Genomic DNA, 24,860 nt, shown 5'->3' with positions numbered 1-24,860 from the left:
CTAGACTTAAACGTGAGTCATACTTATCACGTACACCTTTAGCATTACCAAGTGCAGAGGAAGGAGTCGCCACGGTGTCTTCCATAAACATCTTCATTTTTGTCTATATTACACGAAATATTATGGGGATAGGCAAGCAGATTCGTTAATACCTTGATGAAAATACCGATGATACATTTTTTTATTTGTATGTATAACTGGATATAACGAAATGTGGACAGATAAGTAGGAGAAGAGATGGAGGTAATGAAGAAAATGTAGCGATGGTCTTAGCGGTAATGGTGGTGGTGAGGGTGCAGGTGATGCTTTGGACAGGTGAAGGGGAGGTCTTGGGCGCCTTTCTCTCCAGCACCGCAGGGTCCAGAATTAAGGGGCTGTAATTAGTTTATTGGCGTGGGACAGTCACAGAGCCAGCATGAGTGTGAGGCAAGGGTTGTGGTAGCAGTGGTGATGAGGGCAAGAGATAAGGAATGGGTGATGGAGAACAGTCGGGCGGAGACATCGGCGGCGTGGGTTAGATAGGTTGTGGCAGTGGTGATGGCAGGTGGAGGGGCGGAGTGGTAGATAGTGGTGATGGGAGAAGAGGCAGTGTTGAAGGCTTGGGAGGAAGATTAAGAGGAGAGAGGGAAGGAGAGAAAAGAGGAAAAGGAGGTGGAGCTAGAGTGGTAGAAAGCGAATAGGGTGGACAGCGACGAATGATCACAGGTAGATCATATGCATAACGCCGAGACGCTTGCGAAGCCTCGGTGGTGGGCAGCCGTGGCCCCGCAAGTGGGTGCACGGAGGAGGCTGAGAGCTGGGACGCGTGTGCCGCCGCTCCGCCACACGTCGCCGCCGAGGCTTGGCTGACCCTTCGCCTTTTGTGGTGGCCTCAGGCGTAACTACAGCAGGGGAGACAAGGAGGCTGAGGCTAGACAGGGGGGAGGGAGTACTGGAGGGGGTGGGGGAAGGGATGACCGACGTGCCCCTTTACCCACCCAGCGGCCGCTGGGAGGTGTGCCTGCGGCGGTAGCTGAGGCATCGGTAGCGGGACCACGAGGGCCTTAAGACGGGAATCACAGAGGCCCACATTCCCTCTACGCTAACTCATTAATAGTAATACCATAGTTAGCATTGCGGCAACGTGCCCCTCTAAATATATCCCCCACACACCTTTCTATTGTCTATTGATTATAAGGACGTTGATGACATACAGGTCACTGGAAAAAGTGAATGAGTCTCATCCCCACTCCCGAGACAAGCAACTAAAAGGCGACTTCTTCAAAACATTTTTACGTGCAGCGCGGCGTCATTATCCCGCGACGCGTGCTGGGCAAAAAGAAGCCGTGGGACACATAATTACTGGGAGCCCGAGACCCTCGGCAGCAGTAAAGACTCGGCGGCGGCGGCGGTGATGGCGGCGGTATGACGGCGGGAAGCTTCACATTCTTTGATGTCAAAAGGCAACTAAGCATCTCTTAATATTCATAAATGCAATCTGTGAAGGCTATTAAAGGCACTGGTTACTCTCGGGTGTCTCTGGATAGTTTATTGATATTAAGGGATCAACCTTCCAGCGACGCGTTGGTTGCATAAAATTGGTGTTCAGGTATTTGTTGATCTCGTGATTTCAAATTGGGCAGCCGTTTCTGTTGATCCCGAAGGAAAACAAAACGTGATCACTGACCTGGCCTGGGAAATCATTAATTATGACGGGCTGTCCCAGCGGTGCCATTCTGTTCACATACACATACACACACACACACACACACACACACACATGCTCGGGTTCTCAGAACAAAGTTGTCTTGGCGGCTTTGGGCTGCTCAACAAGCCTCTAACACAGTTTGCCTTCACTTCTAAAAGCAAGTTAAATTTCTTGGCAAGAATTACGCGATTTAGGTAAAGAAACTGTTTTAGAGTTTTCTAAAGAACGAAAAAACCCATAAATATCAGTTTTCTAGTTTACATTCACTACAGACGCCCCCTTCCAACATCCGCTAAATGACCAGCAGGTTCCTAGATTTCGCATCAGCCAACATGACTGTACGAAGCCCACCGAAACAACGTAGTAAGAACTAACTCGTTGCCACAAAACACTTCACCCATTTATAGCCCCAGCATCAGCACAGATCAATTCAACAACAAAAAATGTTGGTCCCTTAACTCAATTCAGTACCTTCGATTTTACAGCAAATTGCATTTCTTTTCCCGCTAAACCCGAGGGCAGATCTCCTAGCCCCTCCCTTCGCCTATGCCGTCGTGGGCAGCGGTGACCCGGTCCGCCCTGGCCCTCGGGGGCCGCCCACAGCAGCCACGCCCACATGCATTCCGATACGGCCCGATAACAGCCATAACTCTGACAGTGTAATTAGGCGCCCGAGAGATCAAGGGTGAGTCGGCCAGGTGAAGAGTAATTATGGACACCCGGACGGGGAGGGACATGAAACGCTCACAATAATTACTCTTTTTTTTTATTACTAATAGTACCATTATTATTATTATTATTTTTATCAACCATAATTACTAACATTCCAATTAGCATCACATCGTCATTTTGCCATCACTATCGTAATCATCCTCATTCTTCTGGCCGGCGGAAAGATATATTGCTGAGCCCCAGAAATGAAGATTACCTGCTGCGGGTGCGCTGGTCTCGTCACCTTGCAGCCGCCGCTCGCAGTGAGGCCTCGCCAAGCCCCTTCTCAGCGGCCTCCGACACCGCCGCCCGCCTGCCCGATGCGCGAGAATGCCCGCTGTCCTCCCGCACGTGTTCTCTCAGGATGTTCACTCAGGTGTTGTGGACGCCGTGCACTCGGCCTGCTAGTATTCTTCGTCGATTATCGTTGTGTTGCTGCAGACCGTGCGCGTACGGTAACATAGCTACATTATTTGGCGCATGTTGCAATAACGGACGTGTGGCCAATGAGAAGGAGGACCTTTTACCTAAAGACCAACTCTTCCTCCTGATTGGCCTGCCATGCCTGACGTCATTGAGTTACCTACTCGATTTTTATTGATAATTTTGCTGTGTGAGGCTGATGCCTTGTGAAGCTTTGGGCGGCTAAACATGTATTTCACGTGCTGCTCGACCTTCCCATCTACACAAAATTGACAACAAATTCTCTCAATGTGCGTGACGAGCAGAGCCTCGGGTGACAGAGGCAGGCAGCCGCGGAGCAAAAAGTGGTCAGGGAAGTGGCGGGTCAGCGAGTGAGGATGGGGGTCAAGGGTATACATGGGCCTCTTGGGGACTGCCTGGAGGGGGAGTCGGGGGCTAGGGGATGAAGCCCCTGGGGCAAAATTAATACAAGGATTAGGATTTAGTATCGCCACCCACAACGTGTTTCATTACCTATATCACCCAACAGGGGACGGCCTTAGCGTTAAGCTGTGGTGCGCACCGCTACTGAACAATTTACTCCCTCCCGCTACCCGCCCCCCTCCCCGGCAGGCCGCGCACGCCACTCTAACCCTCAACCGACCGACTAAATTACACCTCCGAACCCCCGGTCGGGCTGACTGGTCCCTACTTGCACGAGATCCACTCTAGGAGCCTTGGGCGGGCTGCACCCCACACCCGCTAATGTGTGTCCCTGGGGCGGGGACATGTCAGGGGCATGGCAGAGGTCATGCCACACCCCGCGGCACTGAACCGGCTCAAAGCGCCAACCCGCACTCTTTGTCCTACACAGCCGCTCTCGTAGCCATTACGGCGCACACGCTGGGCAGAGGGCGCGAGAAGAACGTGCAGAAGGATGTGGCCGACGCGTGCTGTGCCTGGCGCACGCGCGTGTCGGGGGCTTACCCTCCCACGCCTGACCGCTGACCCACCCGCCCTGCCCCTCTGGCCTATAAAGTAGGCATGGTTTAATGTAACAATTCCAGACAATATATTAATAAACATGAACACCAAGGCAGCAGGTAAGTAGCTTGTTCTTGGCCCTGTACACCATGCTAATGCAGACTTTTCTTGTTGCAGGTAACCAGGTGGAGGGCGAGGCCGCACAAGACCTGGCGCTCAACAACAACACCCCCATCACCAAAGACAAGGAGCAGGCTGCGGTCGCTGCCGCTAACGCCGCGGCTGCCGCAGCCTACGGCACCAAGGGCCGCAAGAAAGTACGGCGCGAGGTGCTCAACGGAACGCGCGTCGAGGAGAGAATGCCCTCAGACTCCACTAACGACGTCAAGTCTGAGAGATTATCGCCCGACCCCGGCAGCGACGCCCCCGCCACCACCCACGCCACCCCGAGCCCCTCTGTCTCGCCCAAGTCACCCGCCTCTCACCGTACCCGAACGCCATCGTTTCCCGGAACGCCGCCCAACCCCGCCTTCACGCCGCCCGCCGCAATCACCACCGCCTACGACCGCTTTAGTCCAGCGTCTTTGGGCGGTGTGGGCGGCCTCCCGGGCGGTCCCGGGGCCATCAAGCAAATGGAATCCCTCATGAACAGAAACTGCTCTGACCTCATGAGATCACTGGCGGCCAAGTACAACCATAGCAACCCCAACGAGTAAGTACACACATCCACCCTTACCAAATTTTATCATTACTGTATTTTCATTTACATGCAAACTTTTTTACCAGTTATTTTTCAATTCGTACCTCTTTAATTAACGAGTGTGTAAATATATTGCTTTGGTGGAAAAATTTGCACTTACCCTCGTAAGGCGAGGTGGCGAGCCACATAAGAAGCCACTGTACGATAGCAGCAAAAGCGTCAGTCTCTCAGACGAGTCTCATGCCACGATTAGGCAAGATAAAATATATATAAATCCTCACCTAAGCACCGTGTCCTAGAGATTTTATCGGTGTCCTGCCGCTAATAAACCTGTAAATGACTTTTCTAAACCTTTTTTTCGCTTTAACACTCTTTAATCACCAAGAAAACTGCCAACACACATACACACACACACATCCCTTAGGATATGAAGATGGTGGTGTTGTGGGAGCAGGGGCAGGGGGAGTCTGGTACATGGGTAGGGCGGAAGGGTGACGGTTCAAGACAGACTGACAGTGATGACAGGATCCCGAGGGCCATATAATTACAAGGTGTTGACTCGTATCCACGTCACTCCTTTCAGACTCCCTCTCGTTCCTGTGTCTTACACTTTCCCTTTACAACACTATTACGACTCTTCTCTCTCACGCCTGAACCATCAATTATAGTTACCGATCGTGGGTACATTAGCGGTGTAGGTTTCGCTAAATATTCATCAGTATCCCAGATTAAGATTCACCTGCTCTTACGATGAAGACTTACGTAACTTCACCCTTAAATGTTTATTAATATACCTAAATTCGTGAAAGTGTGTGTGTGTGTGTGTGTGTGTGTGTGTGTGTGTGTGTGTGTGTGTGTGTGTGTGTGTGTGTGTGTGTGTGTGTGTGTGTGTGTGTGTGTGTGTCGCAAGTCGCATGTCGCAAGGGCGTTGTTCCTTATCCTCCTCCTCCTTCTCGTCGTCGTCCTCCTCCTCCTCCCCCTCCTCCTCCTCTCCTCCTCCCAGACACGGCTGCCGCGGCGTGACAGCACACAAGGGGATTATGTCAGTCCTTGGCGATCTCAGAATCCAACGTCAAGATAATATTCTCTTCCGCCGTTCCTTCCCGTGCCATACTTTCCCTCGGAGGCCCCAAGCCTGGCGTCCGGTGGAGGCGTAGAGGACTGCGGCGTGGATTACTACAGCGTGCCCCGTCCCCTTCCCCCTCACACCCGCCCCTCAAGACACACACTCCGTCGACACGCTGTTAAATAAGAGGAATTTTTCTCGCTACGAAAGAATAACAACTCCAAGTTTGGACACTGACGCATGCACGGACAGTTAAGCGGAAAGGTCCCTTACACTTTATTTTTTTTTCATTACGTGCTCTAGACTATTTATTATCCCTACATTCATCACAATCAAAACACCTTTACAATACCTTTTCAATCCAGAGGAACTTCTGTAGCAATGAAAGAATAAAAATAAAATTCAAAAAGTCAGCTGACGTGACCGACAGATTTTTCCTTCAATGTTCTTTCCTTCAGATCTTTGACATCACTTTTCTCTGGGTGATAACAGGATATATATATTTTTGTTTCCTCCTCCTCCTCCTCCTCCTCTTCCTCCTCCTCCTCCACCTAATATAATTTCACGAGAGGTGTTTCCATGGGTTTGGTCTTTCCTTCACCCTCTGCGGATCTGTGACATCATTTTCCCTTCAGCTTACTAAACACGGGTACATGTGTGTTGCTTCCTCCCCCTCAGCGTTTCTTAAATAAGGGAACGAGACATAAGGTTCCGTGGGTCTTGCCTGGTTTGCCGGGGCCACGCACGCCACCCGCCTGTCTGTCCGATTCTGGGCGTGATAGTCGCATGTGGGCGGCTCCAGTTCCCATCCGACCGCCGCCCTGTTGCTCCACCCGCAGCTCAGGGCCGCGACGCCACTATATGTTTTTTTCCCTATTCTGCAATACCTTAGCGCTCCCCAGCCGCCCGCGCCAGCGTGAGGGGAAATGGAGGGCTGCACGGCATGTTAGGGCCAAACGGGGGCAACCAAATGACAGACAGAAATAAATCGCGATGAATATATCTTACAATCAACATCTAGGAATTAGTTACCTATAAATGTAACTGTGAAAAAAATACCACATCATATAGGAAACATAAAACCATTTTCGATAAATGTACTTACAAAAAGACAATTATATAGTGCGATGAAATTGAAAACCAGCAGCTAAATCATGGCAACAACGAATATATTTGAGCATCACTATCAAAGCAGAATGAATAAATGTATAATCAACTTCAACACAACATAGTTCGCTGTGTTTTAAGAGGCTGCGGGAGGTGTAAGATAAGGTATCACTTGGGCCATCAGAGTGGGGCCCTAAACCTTCTCTGACACCTCTGCAAGGGAATTAAGTCGTCAGAGCGATGCGTGGACGCCTTACTACAACGGTACCCGCGCCAGGACCTTCTGACGCAGACCCTATGATGTATATGTGTTTATGTATTGCATAGGAACGGCAAAGAGGCACAACTGGAGAACGTGATCCAGACGCAGTTAAAAACAGTCATCCATTGTCAAGCTGGGTCCTTTATTACACGGTATTATCCGCAAAATCTGCCTTGCCATCTAAACCCTTACTCTTGGGCTACCTTTTCTATCTTCCTGACCCCTTCACCCTCTTAAAAATGGCACACTAGTCCTCCAAGAAAACCGTATGAACGCCAGAATAGTGGCATCACGGATACATAGATGACCTTATGTACGGCCAAGACCCAGGAAGAGAGGTGGATCCTCGTTAATAGCAAGATAACTTTTTGCGCACATTAACTTCTCTAAAGAAATTTTCGCAAAAACCTCGAAACACCAAAATCCACCCTACTGTAGTCCAGCACAAAGGTGGAGAGACTACTGCGGGAGGCGAGGCCGTAGACGACAAAAGCGGGAGTCGCGTCGGTGGACTGTCCGAAAATCAGATTATTTCGGGCAGCGCCGCAGGATGCGATGACCTGTGGAGTCACCTTACCTGAGCCTTACAGTCAAGCCCCGGCTCCGCCCTGGCCCCGCCCTTGGCGCCCCTACACATGTATACCTACTCCCCTGCATAGTCTCCCTGTGGCAACAGCGAGAGAGAGAAAACAAGAGCACGCACAAGAAAGAGGATGAGAAGGAGTGTGACAAAGTAGACGCCTCGAGCCAGCGTCAGCGCGGGTCCTGTAATGAGTCGCTTGTTGAGATGAGGACAACCTCGTGCTGAGCCGGTGAGCCAAAGCCAATTGGTGGAAACACGCCAAATTACAGTCCAGGCCCACAACACGCCACGCTCAGCTTGTCCACGGATTGAAGCTCGCCTAATAAACTGTGTTATTTATGCTGTATATTGAACCCTCAGGGGCATACATGGAACAGCAGCTGTAACAAATACGTCTATCCTAATTGTGTCTCCACAATGCTAACCACCTCGCCGGCCTTTCTCACCACCGGCGGCACCGCTAGTGAAGTATTACTCCCCTGCACCACCACGCATAAAGTATAGGGAAGCCTCTTTATGGCGACGCTAGAAAACCTGACATGGACGAGTAATCACCTGCTGTTACTGCTGCAGCCTCGGAATTGATAATCAACGGTGGACACCAAGTGACAACGAGACAACGGCTGCTCGGAGAAGCGGAGTAGAAGGAGTGGGGGAAGGAGGGCAAGAGAGCTTAGGAAGAGGGACAAAAGTGCATTTAAGATACATGTCACAAGGGTTAATGTCTCTGCGCAGACGTGTGATGCCGCTCCTCCCGCCCGCTAACAACCCACCGCGGCCATGTTTACCCCCACCCCACCCCCCTCCTGGACCCGGCACACCACCGCGCCGCCTATGACTTACTAGGGGTAAAAAATGCCACCATTGCTGCGTCTGAGTGCCTCGCCCCAACACACCCTTCCCCTTGTCCTCTTTTCACTGCCCCCTGTCTGTCTCTCCCTTGCCTTCCCTACATCTCTCCTCTGCCTTCCCTGCTTATCTAATCTGTCCCTTCCCTCTTCCCTTTCCCTATATCTCCCTTCCTCTTTCTGCCCTCTCTGATCACTCCTTTGCCTTCCCTACTTCTCTCCTCTGCCCTTTTATTTCCTTACCATGCCTTTGCTACACAACCTTGTCCATGTTCTTTTCCCTGCTCCCTGTCTCTTCTTGCCCCCTCCTGTCTGTCTCTCCTCTGTCCTCCCGGCCTCCCTACTCTTTTTTCTCACCCTCGCCCCTGCTGCCCTGCCTCAGTACGCCTCTCCCCGGCCGCTGGATGTGCCGGTGTTGCCAGCCACTTACCCCGACCAAGATAAGCGGGTCAACCTTTATGTAAGTACGTGCATCCCCTTGCCCCTCCTTCTACGGGCAAGTGAGGGTTGATCTTGAAGCCTTTTATGCTAATTGGTGGTGTCTTTTTTTTGCCGATGATGATCTCGTTCCTATAAAACGAAGGAGACTGGAAGCGACCGCAGCGGACAGGCAACTTCTTCTTTCCGATGGTTCGTTTTTTACCACCCGGCTGCCTGATCTACAAAAACATGAGGGCTCCTGGCAAAAGTACGCCACATCTAATTAGCTACCTGGAACGGTGGCGGGAGACGCACATGCAACCCTCACCTTTGTGGCAGGAGATCGTGCGGATTGTTATGCCAAAAGCGACTTATTGCAAAAAAAAAGTGTAAATAGCGGATTACAAAAAATAAACTGAGTAAAAACTAAATTTTCAGCGTGTTTCAGCTCTGGAGGAGCCTATTGCAACGAGACTAATTGCACAAATAACGTAAGGTCAGGTATGACAAAACAGCGTGTTATCTGTCGTTTGGCATCGAATGGAGACACAAACTGAAGAGAGGAGGAGAGTGTGAATGGAGGAGAGCATGTGTCTCGCGGGGGATCGTCAGCAATCACTGCAGGTTTGCCCGGCCCAGCGCGGTGCAGCATCACAATGACACACACACACACACACACACACACACACACACACATACACACACACACACCTGCAAATACATACCACCTGCCAACACACCTCTGAATTACTCTGTCACTTAAGTACACATAGTTTTGCCGTCACAGTTTGCTAACGTTTTATGTTGTCTTTCTCAATCCAAAGCCCCGATCACTTTAGTCAGTCTGTCTGTCTTCGCCGCTCCCCTATTTCACATTACTTCTTCAGGCTAGAGTGAAGCTATTCCTTCTCAATCGCTTGTATTAGAAGCTTCGAAGACGTAGTTTACCTCACGATATTGCTCTTCATGTTGCTCTTACATCCGTGGTTAGTGAGCTACGTGTAAATGGACTTTTCATATCCTATTCTAATTGCAGAAGACATGCAATAAATTCTTAAACCCGTTGCAGGAAAATATTTCTACACACACACACACACACACACACACACACACACACACACGTACACACACACACTTTAGAGACTACTTTTCACTTCACCTTTCACAGACCCCTCACAATCTTCTAGTGACACTGAATCATAAAACCTTTTACGATGTCTTTGCAATCGAAGTATCGGCCAAAGCTTATGCATACACTAACCCTGGAGCGATGCACACACACACACACACACACACACACACACACACACACACACACACACACACACACACACCTCTCGAGGCTACTGTGGGATGCTAGACAAGTGGGGTGGCATGCATTATTCAGCGTGGCCCCGCCAGCCGTCCACTGCAACACACCTCCGCGTCCTTCCTCCACGCCAAACCTGTCCCCCGGGAGGCTGACACGCCGCAGGAGGGAAGGCACTGGGGCCGGGAAGGCAGGCGAGGGAGGAACGGGGGGAGAGGGGAAGGTGGCGAGGTAGACACATGGTGCGAAAAGGTAAACTAAAGAGGCCGAAATGCATTGGGACGTTGGGGAGAAGGATATGGGAAGAGAAAGGCGACACTGGAAGGGGGGGATTGAGACTAGGAAGGGAGGGAAGGGAGAGGAAGAAATTGAGGCAAGGGAGACTCTAGGAAGGAAAAGAAAGTGAGAGAAGGACTATAGGTAAGGAGGTAATAGAGGAGGGAAGAAAATTTCAGATTGGAAAGAAAGGTGGAGTAAGTTTTAAAAGGTGAATGAGGTGAGGAATGACATGGGTGGAGTGAATGAGGACCGATGAAAACTGTATAAGAAGCGAGAAAAGAAAAACGCTGCATAATGAATAAAAATAATATGACTGTAGCTTAAAGAATATACGTTCAAGAATTTTCATCGTCATTCTCTCTCTCTCTCTCTCTCTCTCTCTCTCTCTCTCTCTCTCTCTCTCTCTCTCTCTCTCTCTCTCTCTCTCTCTCTCTCTCTCTCCTCAATCTATCTGGGAAGGAACGAATTTCATACCCGATTCAGCCAGCCGGTAATCACCCACACGGAGTATTACGATTCAACACTTGCACACCGTCACATTGTGCTGCGCCGTGCTCATGCGTGTACCTGCCCAAGGTGAGAATTGTCCCGCCCTCCAAAATTACACCTGCATTCCTCCGTATGGCTCATTCTTCTCTTCCTTCAGTGTACCTATTCATCCCTCCCCCCACCCACCCCCGTTGCCTTCTCATCCTTCTGTTATAACCCCTTCTCTTCACTTACTTCATGCTTCTTTTCATCTTTATCGCCTCCAGCTCTTCCTCCTCTTCCATGCACTCTTCGTTTCATATTTTCATTCTCCTCCTCCTCCTCCTCCTCCTTGCTTCTCTCTCGTCTCTAATTTTCGTATTCGTTTCACTCACTCCATGCATTCATCATTGCCTGTTCCCCTCTCTCTCTCTCTCTCTCTCTCTCTCTCTCTCTCTCTCTCTCTCTCTCTCTCTCTCTCTCTCTCTCTCTCTCTCTCCAACACACACCTACTGCATTACATTTTCCTAATTTTTTCCTTTCATTTTCATCACACTGGTCATTTTTTTTTTCTTCCTCTCAAGCAATTATTCCTCTTCATGTTGCCTCCATTTTCGCCCTAACCCGCACACGCTCGCTACGAATCCACGCAATCCATTACTACACATTTTCACTTCCGAGATACATATTTTTTCATTTTTCTCTTCTCATCTCTCATCAGTTTAAGTTTATCTCTCTCTGCCATCACGGGCCACACCTCCACTACCTTTCTCTTATGCCTCCTCCTCCGCCGTCTTCACCTCCTACTCTTCTTTCACTTCTTTTTTCTCTTCTCCTTCCTGCTTCACCTCCTTCTTCTACTCCATCATACTCCCCACCACAACCTCCTTCTCCTCCTCCTCGTCTTCCATCACCACCTCCCCCTTCTCCACCTCTTCCATCTCCTACTTCCCCTGCACCGCCACTCCCTCCCTGCCTCCTCATCTTCCACCTCTCACTCCTCCTCCTCCAGGCATCAAAGGTGGAGCGCGGGCCGAGGTCATGTAGGTGAAAAATGGAAGAGTATCGTCGACGTGTAATTACTGTCTGCCGGGGCGAGGGGCGGCGGGTATCGGGGGAGCCGTGTAGGTGTAATCGGGGCGTGGCAGAGACGAATGGCTGACTAGGTGTCCGGGAGGCTGCGGTAGCGAGATTACTACATACACTGCCTGACGGAGGGGGTGAAGAGGCTGGCTTGGCTGCTGGCGGTGAAGAGTGACCAGAATGGGAAGGGAAAGTTAGGAAAGACGGCAGGCTGATGGTTAGGTTGGGTGTATAGGCTTACGTTTGCTTGGTTGCTTAGTGATGGCTGTTAGTGTTGATGGTGATGGTGACGATAAATGAAGTGAGTTAGTAAAGCTTAATTTCTGTATATGAATGCGAACTTCTACTTTTAAATATATGCAAAGAAGTATGTGATGCTTCTGAACTTTCTCTCTCTCTCTCTCTCTCTCTCTCTCTCTCTCTCTCTCTCTCTCTCTCTCTCTCTCTCTCTCTCTCTCAGCCTCCAGCCTCCTGCCGTCCACCGCAGAAGGCGAGGCGTGTTATCTGGTGGCGGCCGCTGATAGCAATACCTGGGCCGGGCAGCTGCGTGGCCTAATAAGGGCACGGGGGAAGGTCACGGCTCCGGGTGTAATTGTTGTGGTTAGCAGATCATTATCGCGGCCCACCGACCAAAGGGAGAGGCGGGGTGTTTAGCGGCGGTGACGAGCCCTGGACGGTGATCCCTAACCCCCACCGCTATACCGGCCCCTACCTTCCCTCTTCCCCTGCTCTTTTTCAGCTTATCGTTCTACCCATTTTTTCTTCCAGCCTACCTCTTCACTCCTTTTTTTTTTTCTCTCCCCCTGACTACATTTATCACCTCCTCCCAGCCTATCTCCCGCACTGCCTACCCTTCCTCCACACACCACTCCTATCTTCTCTCCTTCCATCTTTCCTGGTATGCTGTAACACACATTCCCCTCCCCCCTTACTTATTTCCTTCCTTTTATTTTTTATTAACTTCATAAACCTTCAGTTACCACCCTATCTATTCATCTAGCTTTCTACCCCCCCCCCCCCTCTCTCTCTCTCTCTCTCTCTCTCTCTCTCTCTCTCTCTCTCTCTCTCTCTCTCTCTCCGACGGAAAACGTTCACCATAAATTAGTCTCAGGGGACCTCCTACCATGTTTTCCTTGACGTATAAGAGAAGGGAATACTCGAGAGGAACAGCCGAGGAAAAAAGACTATATGAGCTTGACATTCAAGGACACCCGCCGCTATGATTAAAAATGAAAATAATAGTAATAGTAATAATAATAATAATAATAATAATAATAATAATAATAATAATAATAATATTTTTTCTCAACGACATAAACGCACATTAGTGAAAGTAATAGCAATATAACCATTACAGCGCTTTTTTTTAATATTTGCCTTCATCCCATTACAGCGAGAGGTGCAGTGACGGGTGGGGGGGTGGAGGGGGAGTGAGACAGAGGATACCAGGAGTCCGCACCACAGGTATAGGATAAATGAACGAATTAGAATTAATGTGAATATGACAGTAAAAGGCAAAGTGACAGCAGGCGGAGGAAGGGAGGGAGGAGAGGTAGGGCGGTGGAGGTAAGCGGGGAGGGGGGATGAGGAGGGTTCCAGGCCAACAACATAAGGTATTCTATCTCACGAAGTCTGCATAGCAATGAGGCTCAAATAAGGTATCGTTGCCGGCGCTTCCCCTGCCTCGGTATGCCGCCGGTCACCGCTGGAACACCGGGCATGCCAAGTCGCCGCTATAATGCTCCCTCGAGTGCCATGCAATGCCTGATATGCCGGTAATCGTGTCCTAGGAGCTCCTTGCTGGTGCTCATTGCTGTTCCTGCCGCGGAGCCTTTACCGAGATGTCCGTCTTTTTTGTCATGCCTCAGATGCTTCCCAGAGGCGCAAGCACAGCTGCTACACCAAGGCGGTTAAATCGAATGGCTATTTTGCTTACTAATGTGTTATCTCGTGTTAGGGATTCATCTGTTAGGAATTGTCTCCCATTGCTCTGATATGACCACCTGCTCTTTTTTTCGCCTTCCGTTCTCATCTATGAATAAAACTCGAGTGCAATCAGTCAGCTACAGCGTAGTTAGCTTTTTCAAACACGAATAGAACTGAACCGCCATCGCCATTGCGTTCCTTCGGGCTGATTTATAAACCTATTATTAATACTGTGGCCATCGTGCTGCGTGGGTATATACTTCTTGCACACTTAAACAGAGGCTGCCAAATGCTCTAAAGCCAGTCTTCTGTCTTATTACTCGTCTGGATCTGTTACAATGAATGCATGGTAACCACTAACTATACAACTAAACAGCGGCATTCTAGGTTTTAGCATCCATTATATTTATCACTATGATAGCGGTTAATACTTACACGATCATCTTGTAGGCCATTCTTCTGCATTGTCCCTGCTTTGGATCTGTCCCCCTGGCCCACTAACTGGCGCAGACAATTAAGATGAAGTGGAGCACAGGCGGCAGTTAGCAACACCCCCAGTGGCCGGGCCCCCAGCTTGGTGTTGGTTTATTAGCGTCATTAACGACACGGCGCCACGGGAAGGGGGTAATTATGAGTCGTCCCTCGTGATGGAAAGTTTCATTAGCAGTAAATCATTATCCCCTCCGCCTCCTCCTCCTTCTCCTCCTCCTCTTCCTTCACCTACTACAAATCCACCCGCCGTCATCTCCCTCTCCCAGGACTGTCCTTCACCATGCCACATTCACGTCTCCAGTTACTCCATCATCCTTGTGCGGAGGAAGAAGCCATCAATGCTTTTTCTATTCGTATTTGCATCAGAGCAATTAAACAAAAGACAAAATTAACTAAAGAAAAAAATATGAAACTGTAGGAGAGAAGTCCAATGCGTTTAGATATCCATTTAACACCAAAACAATAGCCATTAGCCAAACATAAATAGATAAAAAACAATGGGGGCTGGAAGGTAGGAAGAAACAAACTATAGTCTTCCGCTATAATGGACAGGAGATTCTCTATACCTGGGTACTTAATGACAAAGAGCATACCCATTACTATAAATTATGCTAATCGTGAGTCATACTTCTCTCTCTCTCTCTCTCTCTCTCTCTCTCTCTCTCACACACACACACACACACACAATAAAGTGATATATCATTTACCTTTCCCTGGTGGTGGCGGCGGCGGTGCAGGTGCATGGGCGTGGGGGCGCTGGCTGGGAGGTCACATTAGTGGGTCTGAGAAGGTTCATCCCATCTTAAAATCCGGCGGCTGACTTCCGACAGACCTTAAGTGACCCCCAACGAAGCGTCCGCCCGCACCTGTTGCTGTTGCGTGACACTGTCGGAAGAAAAGAAAAAAATCAGTAAAGTTCAAGAAAAGAAATATATGACGAAGGTATAATTCTCAACTGCCTTTATTACATGCACGCGTAGAATACCAGGCTAAAGAAACCTGCTACATGATTTTAAGCGTCTGATACTAACAACAAAAGACTCTGAAAACACAGGTGTCTATATGAAACAGCAAACCATTAAATACTATCAAAGAAAAATATCTTTGCCAGACGCAGGGCTATGAACTAGCCAGCCAGACTTAAGACACGATTTTATGAGTCATCCACTGAAAACAATGTACACACGAGGTGCTTAAAGGCTTCTTGGCGTACCGTGTGCCTCCTCTTCGTGGCGCAACACCCGCTAAGTAGCTTCATAAACCCACACAAAAAAAATCACCGGGGAGGGCGAAGATGAGGCTTAATTATCATATGACCGTAGATATACAACCAATGACCGATGAATCATTATTAAAGCTTCATTATTCCCAATCACCACGCAATTTGAAGATATTATTTCGGTACATAATGACTGAAAACAGGAAATACATCATGTTTCTCTACCAACATGACGTCAAGCTACCTTCGTAAACGCACTGCAAGGCTTAATTAAAAATATACTATTTCTAGATTACGTGTTGCCAGCATACTTTTATTTTCTAAATCTAGTAGCAACCTATTACCACGGCTACCACATTCAGGTTACAGATACCATTCCTACATTCACACATTTCTACTGTCCGTTCATCCCATCCTTTCACCCCACACACAGCTACATCCCTATCCCCTTCCCTCTCCTCTTCTCCTTCCCTCACCTCCTCCCTTCCCTCGCCTCCCCACCCCATTCGGTCACATGACTCCGGACTCCCTTTCTCCGCCACTGCTGCGTCTCACTGCTAGGCTACACGTCTGACCACTAGTCGCTTCCTTCCTGCTCTTACCCGGTTTAATATCACAAATAATCTCACCAATCAACGTCTTTCCCCTGCCTTTCCTTGAACCCTTCACATGTTATCTGCATTACGCAGAAATAAAAAATAAGGTTATAATATTGAAACCCAGAATTAGGCTATTAAATAATATGCTCTTAAATTTCATTATTAGGAGGATGACACTTATCTAACGCATCTAATAACTCCTAATACACAGAAACAAAGCAAGCCAATACAAACACGTCATTCCCAATCACCATAACAGAAGAGGAGGAAGAAGAAAAGGAGAAGGCAGAGGAGGGGCAGGCAGTGACGAGTGCTGAAGGTGGATGAATAACAAATAAATACACCCAATCTTTTTAGTTTGCCACATACAACCACAATAGCCTTCTTACCTACCACTATCCCAAGGGGGTTGTGAGGCCGCTGTCTTGGGAGTTAGGGGGGAGGGGGGGGGGGATAAAAAAAAAAAAAAAAAAAAAAAAACTCAGTGAACTAGAATCGGTCCCCCACAGAGCACATGTCAAGGACAACTACCACTTCTCGTCCCGGTGGGGGGTGTTGTGCGCGCACCCGAAAAATATCGACATTCTTTTGCGAAAAATCTCAAGTTTTTATGTATTTTCGTTGATCTGCTCTAAATTTTCTCTCTTTTAAATTATTTACCAACTTTTTTTGCTTAGCGTAACGCATGAACAGACTGATGAAAAGTATTACCGAATGTGTTTTGCGTCGTAATGGTGGCGTCATCGGAAGCTATAGCCTAGCATAGAGTAGCAATGCTTTGGGCTTGTGTGTGTGGGTGTGTGTGTGTGTGTGCGTGCTACCTGTCGGCGTGAATTGTGTGACTTCTTGCAATCCGTGTTTCATATAAATTTGTAGTGATGAAAATATAACTAATGAAAACCTTGCCATCTTCATTGTTTAGTTTTTGTTTGCTAAAGTAAAATTACACAAAATATATGTACTGATAATAAAACGATAGGTAATTGCGTTAAATATGTATAGTATGCAAAATGAGCAGTGTTGTGAAATAGTCGGATAGGTTATGATATACTTACCCTTTCTGCGGACAAAATGTGAACTAAAAACACAAAAATGGAGACTTCCTCAACTTTACAAATGGCTTCGAGTAGCAATTTTTTTGTCTTGAAACTGTAAGACAAAACTTTTATGCTACTGTGAGCGGAATTCATTTTCCATATCAACTTCCCTTTTTTTACTTTGCGAGCACGGAGAGGAATCTGAATGAAAGTTATTATATAAATACGCCGGGCACCTATCAATAAAGAGCCATTAAGCTGCAGCCTCCTGTAATCTCAGGTATAAAGGCTTCCATTACCTGCAAGATAGAATTTCTGGTAAGACCTGCTTTGAGCTTTTATGGAAAACTTATTTGCTTGGTCGGGAAGGCGATCAGAACAAGGAGAAAAAAGAAAATACGCACACTTCTTATATAATTAACAAAGTCTTGGCAGCGAGCAAGCACGATAGGGTATTAACCATAAGGTGAAACTCTATAGTGTTAGTACCTCAATCATCCAATAATCGTCTACACCTGATATTAGTAAACAATGAGACTCAGGTGAACTGTAATACAACTTCCAAACACGTTAGTCTCATAGCACTAACAGCACGTTCATCGCAGTTCAGGGAATTTGATTTACTGGCGAGGGTGACCGGCTGTTGCTAAAGTATTGTCTCGCTTGGGATCTTCAATAAGGTGTATACGACCTTTTATGTTTTCAAGAACCTTTTCATTTTCTCCCAACACCTCACACACACGTCTTCCACCCTCATTTGGTGTTGTTTTTCACTACATTCTCTCTTCTTTTCTCCACCTCTCCTCACATTCTCCTTTTCTTTCCTCCGTCCTCTCTTACAGATCGCCTCCTCACACTCATTCTTTTCTGAAACTCGTATATTTTCCCGTCTCTCAGTTTCATACTCTTTTTACCTTCTACTTCTTCTTATCCTCAGTGTTCGATATACTTCTTCATCCTTTTTTTCCTTATATTTCGTTTACGTTCTCAACAGTTATCTGATTCTACTTCTTTTTCCTTCGAAACTTCCAAACTCTCCATGTTAGGCTATTAGATCGATTTACCTTTTTCCTCTCTCTCTCGTTCCTCACCTTTCATTCTTTTGTTATTTTTTTCTTCTTCCTTGAGCTCGAGGCGTGTGCTCCTATTACCTATCGTTAGCATCTCCACGGCGAAGCAGCCACGTGGTCCTTCAGGTAATTCACTGCATCCTATAATTTCCCTGCTGATGCGAGGCAGAACCCGCCAAGCACCTGCCGCGGCTACCCACACTCACACGCCTACCCACCTCCTTCCCCTCCTTTTCTACGACCCTGCTACTCTTTCATTTTTCCTCTTTCGTCCCTGTTACATTTTGTCTACCTTCTGGTTTTATTATATTTTACATTTTGGGTATTTTCTTTTGTCTCCTGTTTTTTTTTGTTTTTTTTTCCGTCGCTTCCCATGCTCTCTAAACCTCAGACTTACCTGCACTTTTTTACTTCTGCTTCTCCTTCTGTTTTTCTTTAGCCTATTTTACCTCTTATTTTATCGTCTTTGCATATATTAGTTTCATCTCACCTACCCTACTATTTCGTTGCCATTTCTTCTCTCGACTCTCTTCTTTTCTTCTTTTTCGTATATTATTTTTTTCTCCCCGGTTTACTTTTCATGTGTATTATGCTTCCGCTGCCCTTTCATCTTGCTTCATCTAATCTGCCCTTTGGTTAATTAACATTCCTCTACCTACTCCTACTTCTGCTTCCTCTTTCTTCATTTAGGACTCTACCTCTTCTCCTTACTCTTACTCATCCTGGCTTTGACCCCTCGTTCTCAGTAAATCATTCCTTCACTTCCCGTTCAGGTTTTATTTTTATCTATATTTTTCCTTCTCTTGCTACTTCTCCCTCCCCTCCTCCCACTTCTTGTTTGTCTCCTTTTTAGACAAAGCCCGGTGGAAGATTATCTATCAGAGTGATGACAAAGATTGATACCTGCAACACCTTCGTACCTGTTCCCCGCTTTTTGTGTGTGTGAGATGTTACAGCTGCTGATTTTTCTTTAACCTTTTTTTTTCACTCGTCGTCCTCGAGAAGGTGGTTTGATTGTTTTCATGCCCGTTACTGGCCTCTGTGTGTGTGTGTGTGTGTGTGTGTGTGTCCACGCTGGAAGCCTTTCGTTGTCGTATTAATCATGGCGAACACGATTTATTGCTCACAACCAATGATCATTCTGACAACTTTTATTTTTTATCTCTTCCTTTTTTTCTCTCCTCTCCCTCCCTCCACCTCTGCCTCTGCCTCTGCCTCTCTGCCTATAACCCATACAAGATCATAAACAAACCGCTACCCCTGCTGCACGCCCACCCGCTAACCCTTCTCCTACCTCATACCCTTCCTCCTCCTCCTCCTCCTCCTTCTACTCCTCTTCGCCGCACACTGAGGGGAAGATACAACCAATCACACAAAATTATACCCTTTCGATGTAGCGTCATTGTTATGCTAAGTCCCGCACGCCCGCTAATGTCATAAATTATGTTAATCAGGCGTCTTTATCTCCCCCCTAGAGGATAGAGAAGCCATTTGCAGGACGTGATTAAGATTTCTATAATAGCTGTTCATTTTCGATACGGGCAATTAGAAGGCTGACAGGATGCCTCTTTGGTGACGTCCTTCGCACATTGATTATATATTGGGTTTAATTGGATTTTAGAGATGCCTACGCGATAATGGTCGAATTAATTACCTGTATGTCTGAAGCCAGGTGCGAAATATATGTTACCCATTCAGATGTAAGGGGAGGAGGGGAGGGGGAAAGGGGGAGAGAAATGACAAGTAGGAGGGTGAGGAAGAGATGTAGGGGATGGAAGAGTAGGGGAAAATGGAGGGGAAGAATGAATAAGGGGTGGAGGAGGGGCAGAAGGAGGAGGGAGTCAAGAAAAGAAAAAAATAACTTCCCTTAAATTAATTACATGCCCATATTACGAGCCTCGAGTCCTGAATTACTATGCAAATTTCCTAAAAGACAATTTGTATGGTATTTGTCTGGGCGGTTATTAAGGAACAGCGGCGATAATTCAGGCCAAGTGTTCCCTTTGTGCGGCAACACGTTCAGGGCCGGGCGGGAGCAGGTGAGGGAAGCTCGCCCACACCTGCGGCGGGGCACACCTGACCTCCGCGTAATGAAGCCACGCCCACCGGGGACACCCTTTGCCTGTAACGTTACCCTCTCGGAAAGGTGAATACATAATGTGAGTACGCAGAGGGATGAATAATAACAATGGAGATTAGAGAGTAGTCAAGTAAATTTAAAACAGCAAATATGTAAAAAAAAAAAAAAAAAAAAAAAAGAGGCAGCAAGAAAGAATGCCATAAAATTTACGAAGTAAATGGGCAAATTTAATAATATTGATTATATACAGGTAAAATAAATAAACTGACAGAAAATGCAGTCACGTAAGCGAAAATTGAAGAAAAACAAATTAGTCATGAATACGTAAATGAGTGAAATTTTGAGAAAAAAAGTTGAATATGCATTGAATATTTCTTTGTCTTCAGTAAAACTTGTCTCTGCCACCCACAACAAGACAATAAATTTTCGCGGCACACCACCTCAACCATTACTTAAAATACCTATTTGAATACGACTACTAACTAGGCTTTAAGAAAAAAAATAAGAGAGAAAAGGAAAAGACAGAGCAGCGACGTCAGCCAATACAAAGACAAACAGCGCACACAAAAAAGAAAAACTATTATGTTCCCAGAAACGTAATATCCTTGGAGGCCTTGAAGGACCCAACAACATCCTACAAGTGTTTGGGTAATTAGTCACCACCTTTATCTGTACCTGAGAAACGTAGGAGCGCTGTCTGGCTGGTCGTGCTACCCCCCCAACTCCCTTGCTAATCGAAACGACCTCCTCGACCCCTCCTGTTCATACGACCTCCCTTCTTTTCTTTTCCTGATTGTCATTCTTGAGGACGTCGCCACACACACACACACACACACACACACACACACACACACACACACACACACACACACACACATCCTCTTTCTCCCCTACTCGTCTTCCTTCCACTCCTCCTCCCACTCCTTCTGTTATAAGGAGTCACCGTCGAGTCAAAGAGTTTGTTATGTGGTGCGTGTGACGGGTGTTGAGAGGGAAGGTGACCAAACGGAGACACTAGATTAAGCTTTGACCATGTAACGTACAGAGGGTGTAGTACAAGGTTGGAAGGTGTGTGTGTGTGTGTGTATGAGCGAGTGAGTGAAACATACATATTTCTTTAAAACCATCGTACAACATATCCACACTGGGACATATGCATTTTGAGAGGGAGATAAAAAAAAATGTAGAGAAAATCACATATACAATCATGAACATTAAATATCAAACTGAGATGTGAGAAGAAAATAATATTAAGTAAAGTATAAAAGGCCAGAAGAATATTTAAACACACGCAACCACCAAGAGATACTACAGTAGCTTTTACACGCGGCTAATACAAAGGTGTCTATACCGCTGCGAGGAACACCACTTCACGGCCCCTGTACACGAAATCAAATCTTCGTTCAACGCGCCGGATCCTCGTATAGCAGGCAAACCCGAGTTATTTGTGTCGGCGTGGATGATGGCCGCGGCACGACCCGAGATACGAGTTCAGACTTAGAGCTCGTCACTATATATTCTCAGACCGATAAAGCAACGCCAATGAAACGCCTTCCTAACTCCCCTCCGACTGACAGGTGTGAAATTCTTAGAGTCTTGCTTTCTGCTTCTGCTTATTATGGTGCTGCTGTTTGGAACGTGTTGTTGTTGCTGTTGTTGTCGCTGTTGTTGTTGTTGTTGTTGTTGTTATTGTTGATTATTGTTATTATTTTTTGCTGTTATTTTTTCTTTTTCTTTTTATCTTCATTATCATAATCATCATATTCATCATCACCTTTTCTTTTATTTTTTTATTGTATTGTTGTTAGGCTATTGTTGCTGCTGTATCCCCCCCTCCTCTCTCTCTCTCTCTCTCTCTCTCTCTCTCTCTCTCTCTCTCTCTCTCTCTCTCTCTCTCTCTCTCTCTCTCTCTCTCTCTCTCTCTTTCCTTTCGCATCGTACATAGAAGGGAACCAACCCAGACAAACATCACACAGCCAATTAAATGTATCATAATGTGTTCCCGTCAAGACGTCACTTTCGGCCCCCTTCGGCGTCGCTCTGGGGGGCTGGGGGCGACGAGACAGCCCCTCCCAACGCCCCCGCGACCCCAGCTCCTTCCCACACGTCCCCCGCGACCCTCACTCCCTCCCGACGTCCTCCAGAGGCTCCCTGCGCCGCTAAGTCCCCCTCCTCCATAAGTTTCAATCAAAAGACGACACCTCATGGACAAACCCACGACTCCTCCCAGGGCGTTAAGGTGTCCGCCCGACAGCTGCCCCCACCATGAGGCCGCGCTACCCGCCAGGAAAGAGAGAGAGAGAGAGAGAGAGAGAGAGAGAGAAAATGCGGGAGGGATGCTGCTATGTGGAGGAGCACCATCAGGAGGAGGAGGAGTAGGCGGGGAGGGAGCAGGAAAGGCCAGCGGGGATCCCACCTCTGACCTCTGGGTCCCGTCGCCCTCCGCTCTTGCCGCCTGTTGATCCCTGTTATTGGCCGGTTATGCTTTGCTCCACTTTTTTTGGGTATCAGTGGGTGTGTTCCTGTGTGCGTGTGTGTGAGTGTGTGTTTGTGAGCGCTTCCTCCCTTGTGTGCGTGAGAGTGTGTTTGGTGGCGGGGGTGCTTGGGAGTTTTCTCGTCTCCCGCCAGTGTTGCCAGCTGACGAACACCTGTATGCACGATTTAGGACCATTGGCTTATATGTATGCTTATATGTGTGTATGTATGTATGTATGCGGTGTGTGAGTGTGTAGTGCGCGTATGTATATGCATGTATGTAAAGTGTATTCATGTTTATTTATATATATGGCTGCAGTTTCTCTTGTCGCTGAATAATGCATCTGAATTTTTGAGCGTTGACTCGCGTGAATTTCATATTTCATAATCGTGTATCTGGTTATTGACTTATGCATTTATTCATGTATTTCCTCATTCGCTTTCCCATTTTGTCTTCTCCAATGGAACCGGTAGCTCGGAAAGAAATATCGTCTTTACTCAAGCTTGATTTTATATTGTTTTCTTAATCTAATCAGATACATAAAACTTACATTTGCTTTTCCGATTTACTTTCTCTCTCTTCCTCCTTTCTTCAGTTTTAGTGGCTCGTATATCTGTCGGAGTTCAAACGCAACTACTGTGTGCAGATCCGTAACTTTCATCGCATCTTTTTCCTTTTATTATCTTCTTTTATCACGCTGTTTACTTTAGCATTTTTTTTTCCACTCCCCCCCACCCCTCCCACCCCCCACCCCCCCCCATCCCCGCCAATCTCTCCTGTTGTATCTTAACCTCCCTCATCTTTTCTTTACCTCCTCCTCCTTCTCCCCCTCTTCCTCTTTTACCGCAGCACCTCCCTTTCTCTTCTCGCCTTCTTTACCCATCTCCTACCCCTCCCTCCCCCTCCCCCCATTCCAGTCCCTCGGTCAAGGTAACAAGTCCCAATTACGGCGGCGAGTATTATCACAGCAGCCTCCACCTGCCATTGTCTCGGCTCCCATCGACGCGTTTCTCTCTCTCTCTCTCTCTCTCTCTCTCTCTCTCTCTCTCTCTCTCTCTCTCTCTCTCTCTCTCTCTCTCTCTCTCTCTCTCTCTCTCTCTCTCTCAAAATAAAAAAAAACTACCAGTTTTCATTCGCACAGCCTTCAAGATAAATTCACTCATTATTCAGAACTTTCTCAGGCGATAGGGAAAGCACGTGACAGATTTGCTTTTAGGAAGGTAATCTGCGGGGATTGGGGAGCGGGGGAAGAAGGAAAGCGAGGAAAAGAGGAAGGGAGTACTCGGGGGAGCTGCAGGTCGTGCCTTTATCTCTGTGTTAATGAGCGTGAAGAAGATAAGCTGTGCGGAGGTCTTAGTGCCCGCCACGATTTATTCCCTGTCGCTGCTGCTGCTGCTGCTGCTAAGAGGAAAAAGAGAAAAAATAACAAATCTACCTTCGTGAGACGCCAACTGACCATACCTGCTTTATGTATTTTTTTTCTGCAACAGAACCACATAATTGGAAATGTTATTACCATTTGGTAAATATTCTTCCACCTTAAAAGACATGCATGACAACAGGAGTCGGTTATGTATTACACTTGGAAATACTTTTATTAAGTATTTTATTTCCTTGACTATTTTATTTATATATTTTTATATATATATATTTGTTTAGAAACATTTAAAGATATACTTAAAATTATACGGTAAATAGATACTTGGCCATGACAGAAAAACAAGTAGTATTAGCGTAACAAACGTTGTTTTTGTAGCACACCAACATGAAGAGGTCGTGCGGGTGAAGGCCCGGTTGAAGGATTGTTGTTATCTAAGACACTTCCACGTGCAACATTGTCACCTTCTCTTTAGCGTCTATCCAATTCAAATCAGTGGCAGTAAAAAAATAATACAAGCAACTTGCCAGCCTAGATATCGGTAACTTGTAGTTCGGGGGGGGAGGGGGGGGGGCAAGGAAGAGAGACACACACACACACACACACACACACACACACACACACACACGTAGGCAGACTGTGGTCACTCTACAGTCAGGACCTCGCTTAGCAGC

The 24,860-nt window shown here is 47.2% G+C and overlaps 1 protein-coding gene across 2 annotated transcripts in view; it reads left to right on the top strand.

Moving 5' to 3' along the window:
• Positions 1-24,860, top strand: part of LOC127005841 (nascent polypeptide-associated complex subunit alpha, muscle-specific form-like) — a 58,789-nt gene that overhangs the window by 11,014 nt on the left and 22,915 nt on the right. For both annotated transcript variants that reach the window (XM_050875032.1, XM_050875031.1), the window contains exon 2: positions 3,962-4,496. In XM_050875032.1, the coding sequence (XP_050730989.1) occupies positions 3,962-4,496 (535 nt within the window). The remainder of the gene's footprint in view (positions 1-3,961; positions 4,497-24,860) is intronic.

The sequence above is a fragment of the Eriocheir sinensis genome, chromosome 31 (assembly GCF_024679095.1).
Source record: "Eriocheir sinensis breed Jianghai 21 chromosome 31, ASM2467909v1, whole genome shotgun sequence".
Taxonomy (NCBI): Eukaryota; Metazoa; Arthropoda; class Malacostraca; order Decapoda; family Varunidae; genus Eriocheir; species Eriocheir sinensis.
This window is presented reverse-complemented; position numbering and strand designations above follow the sequence as displayed.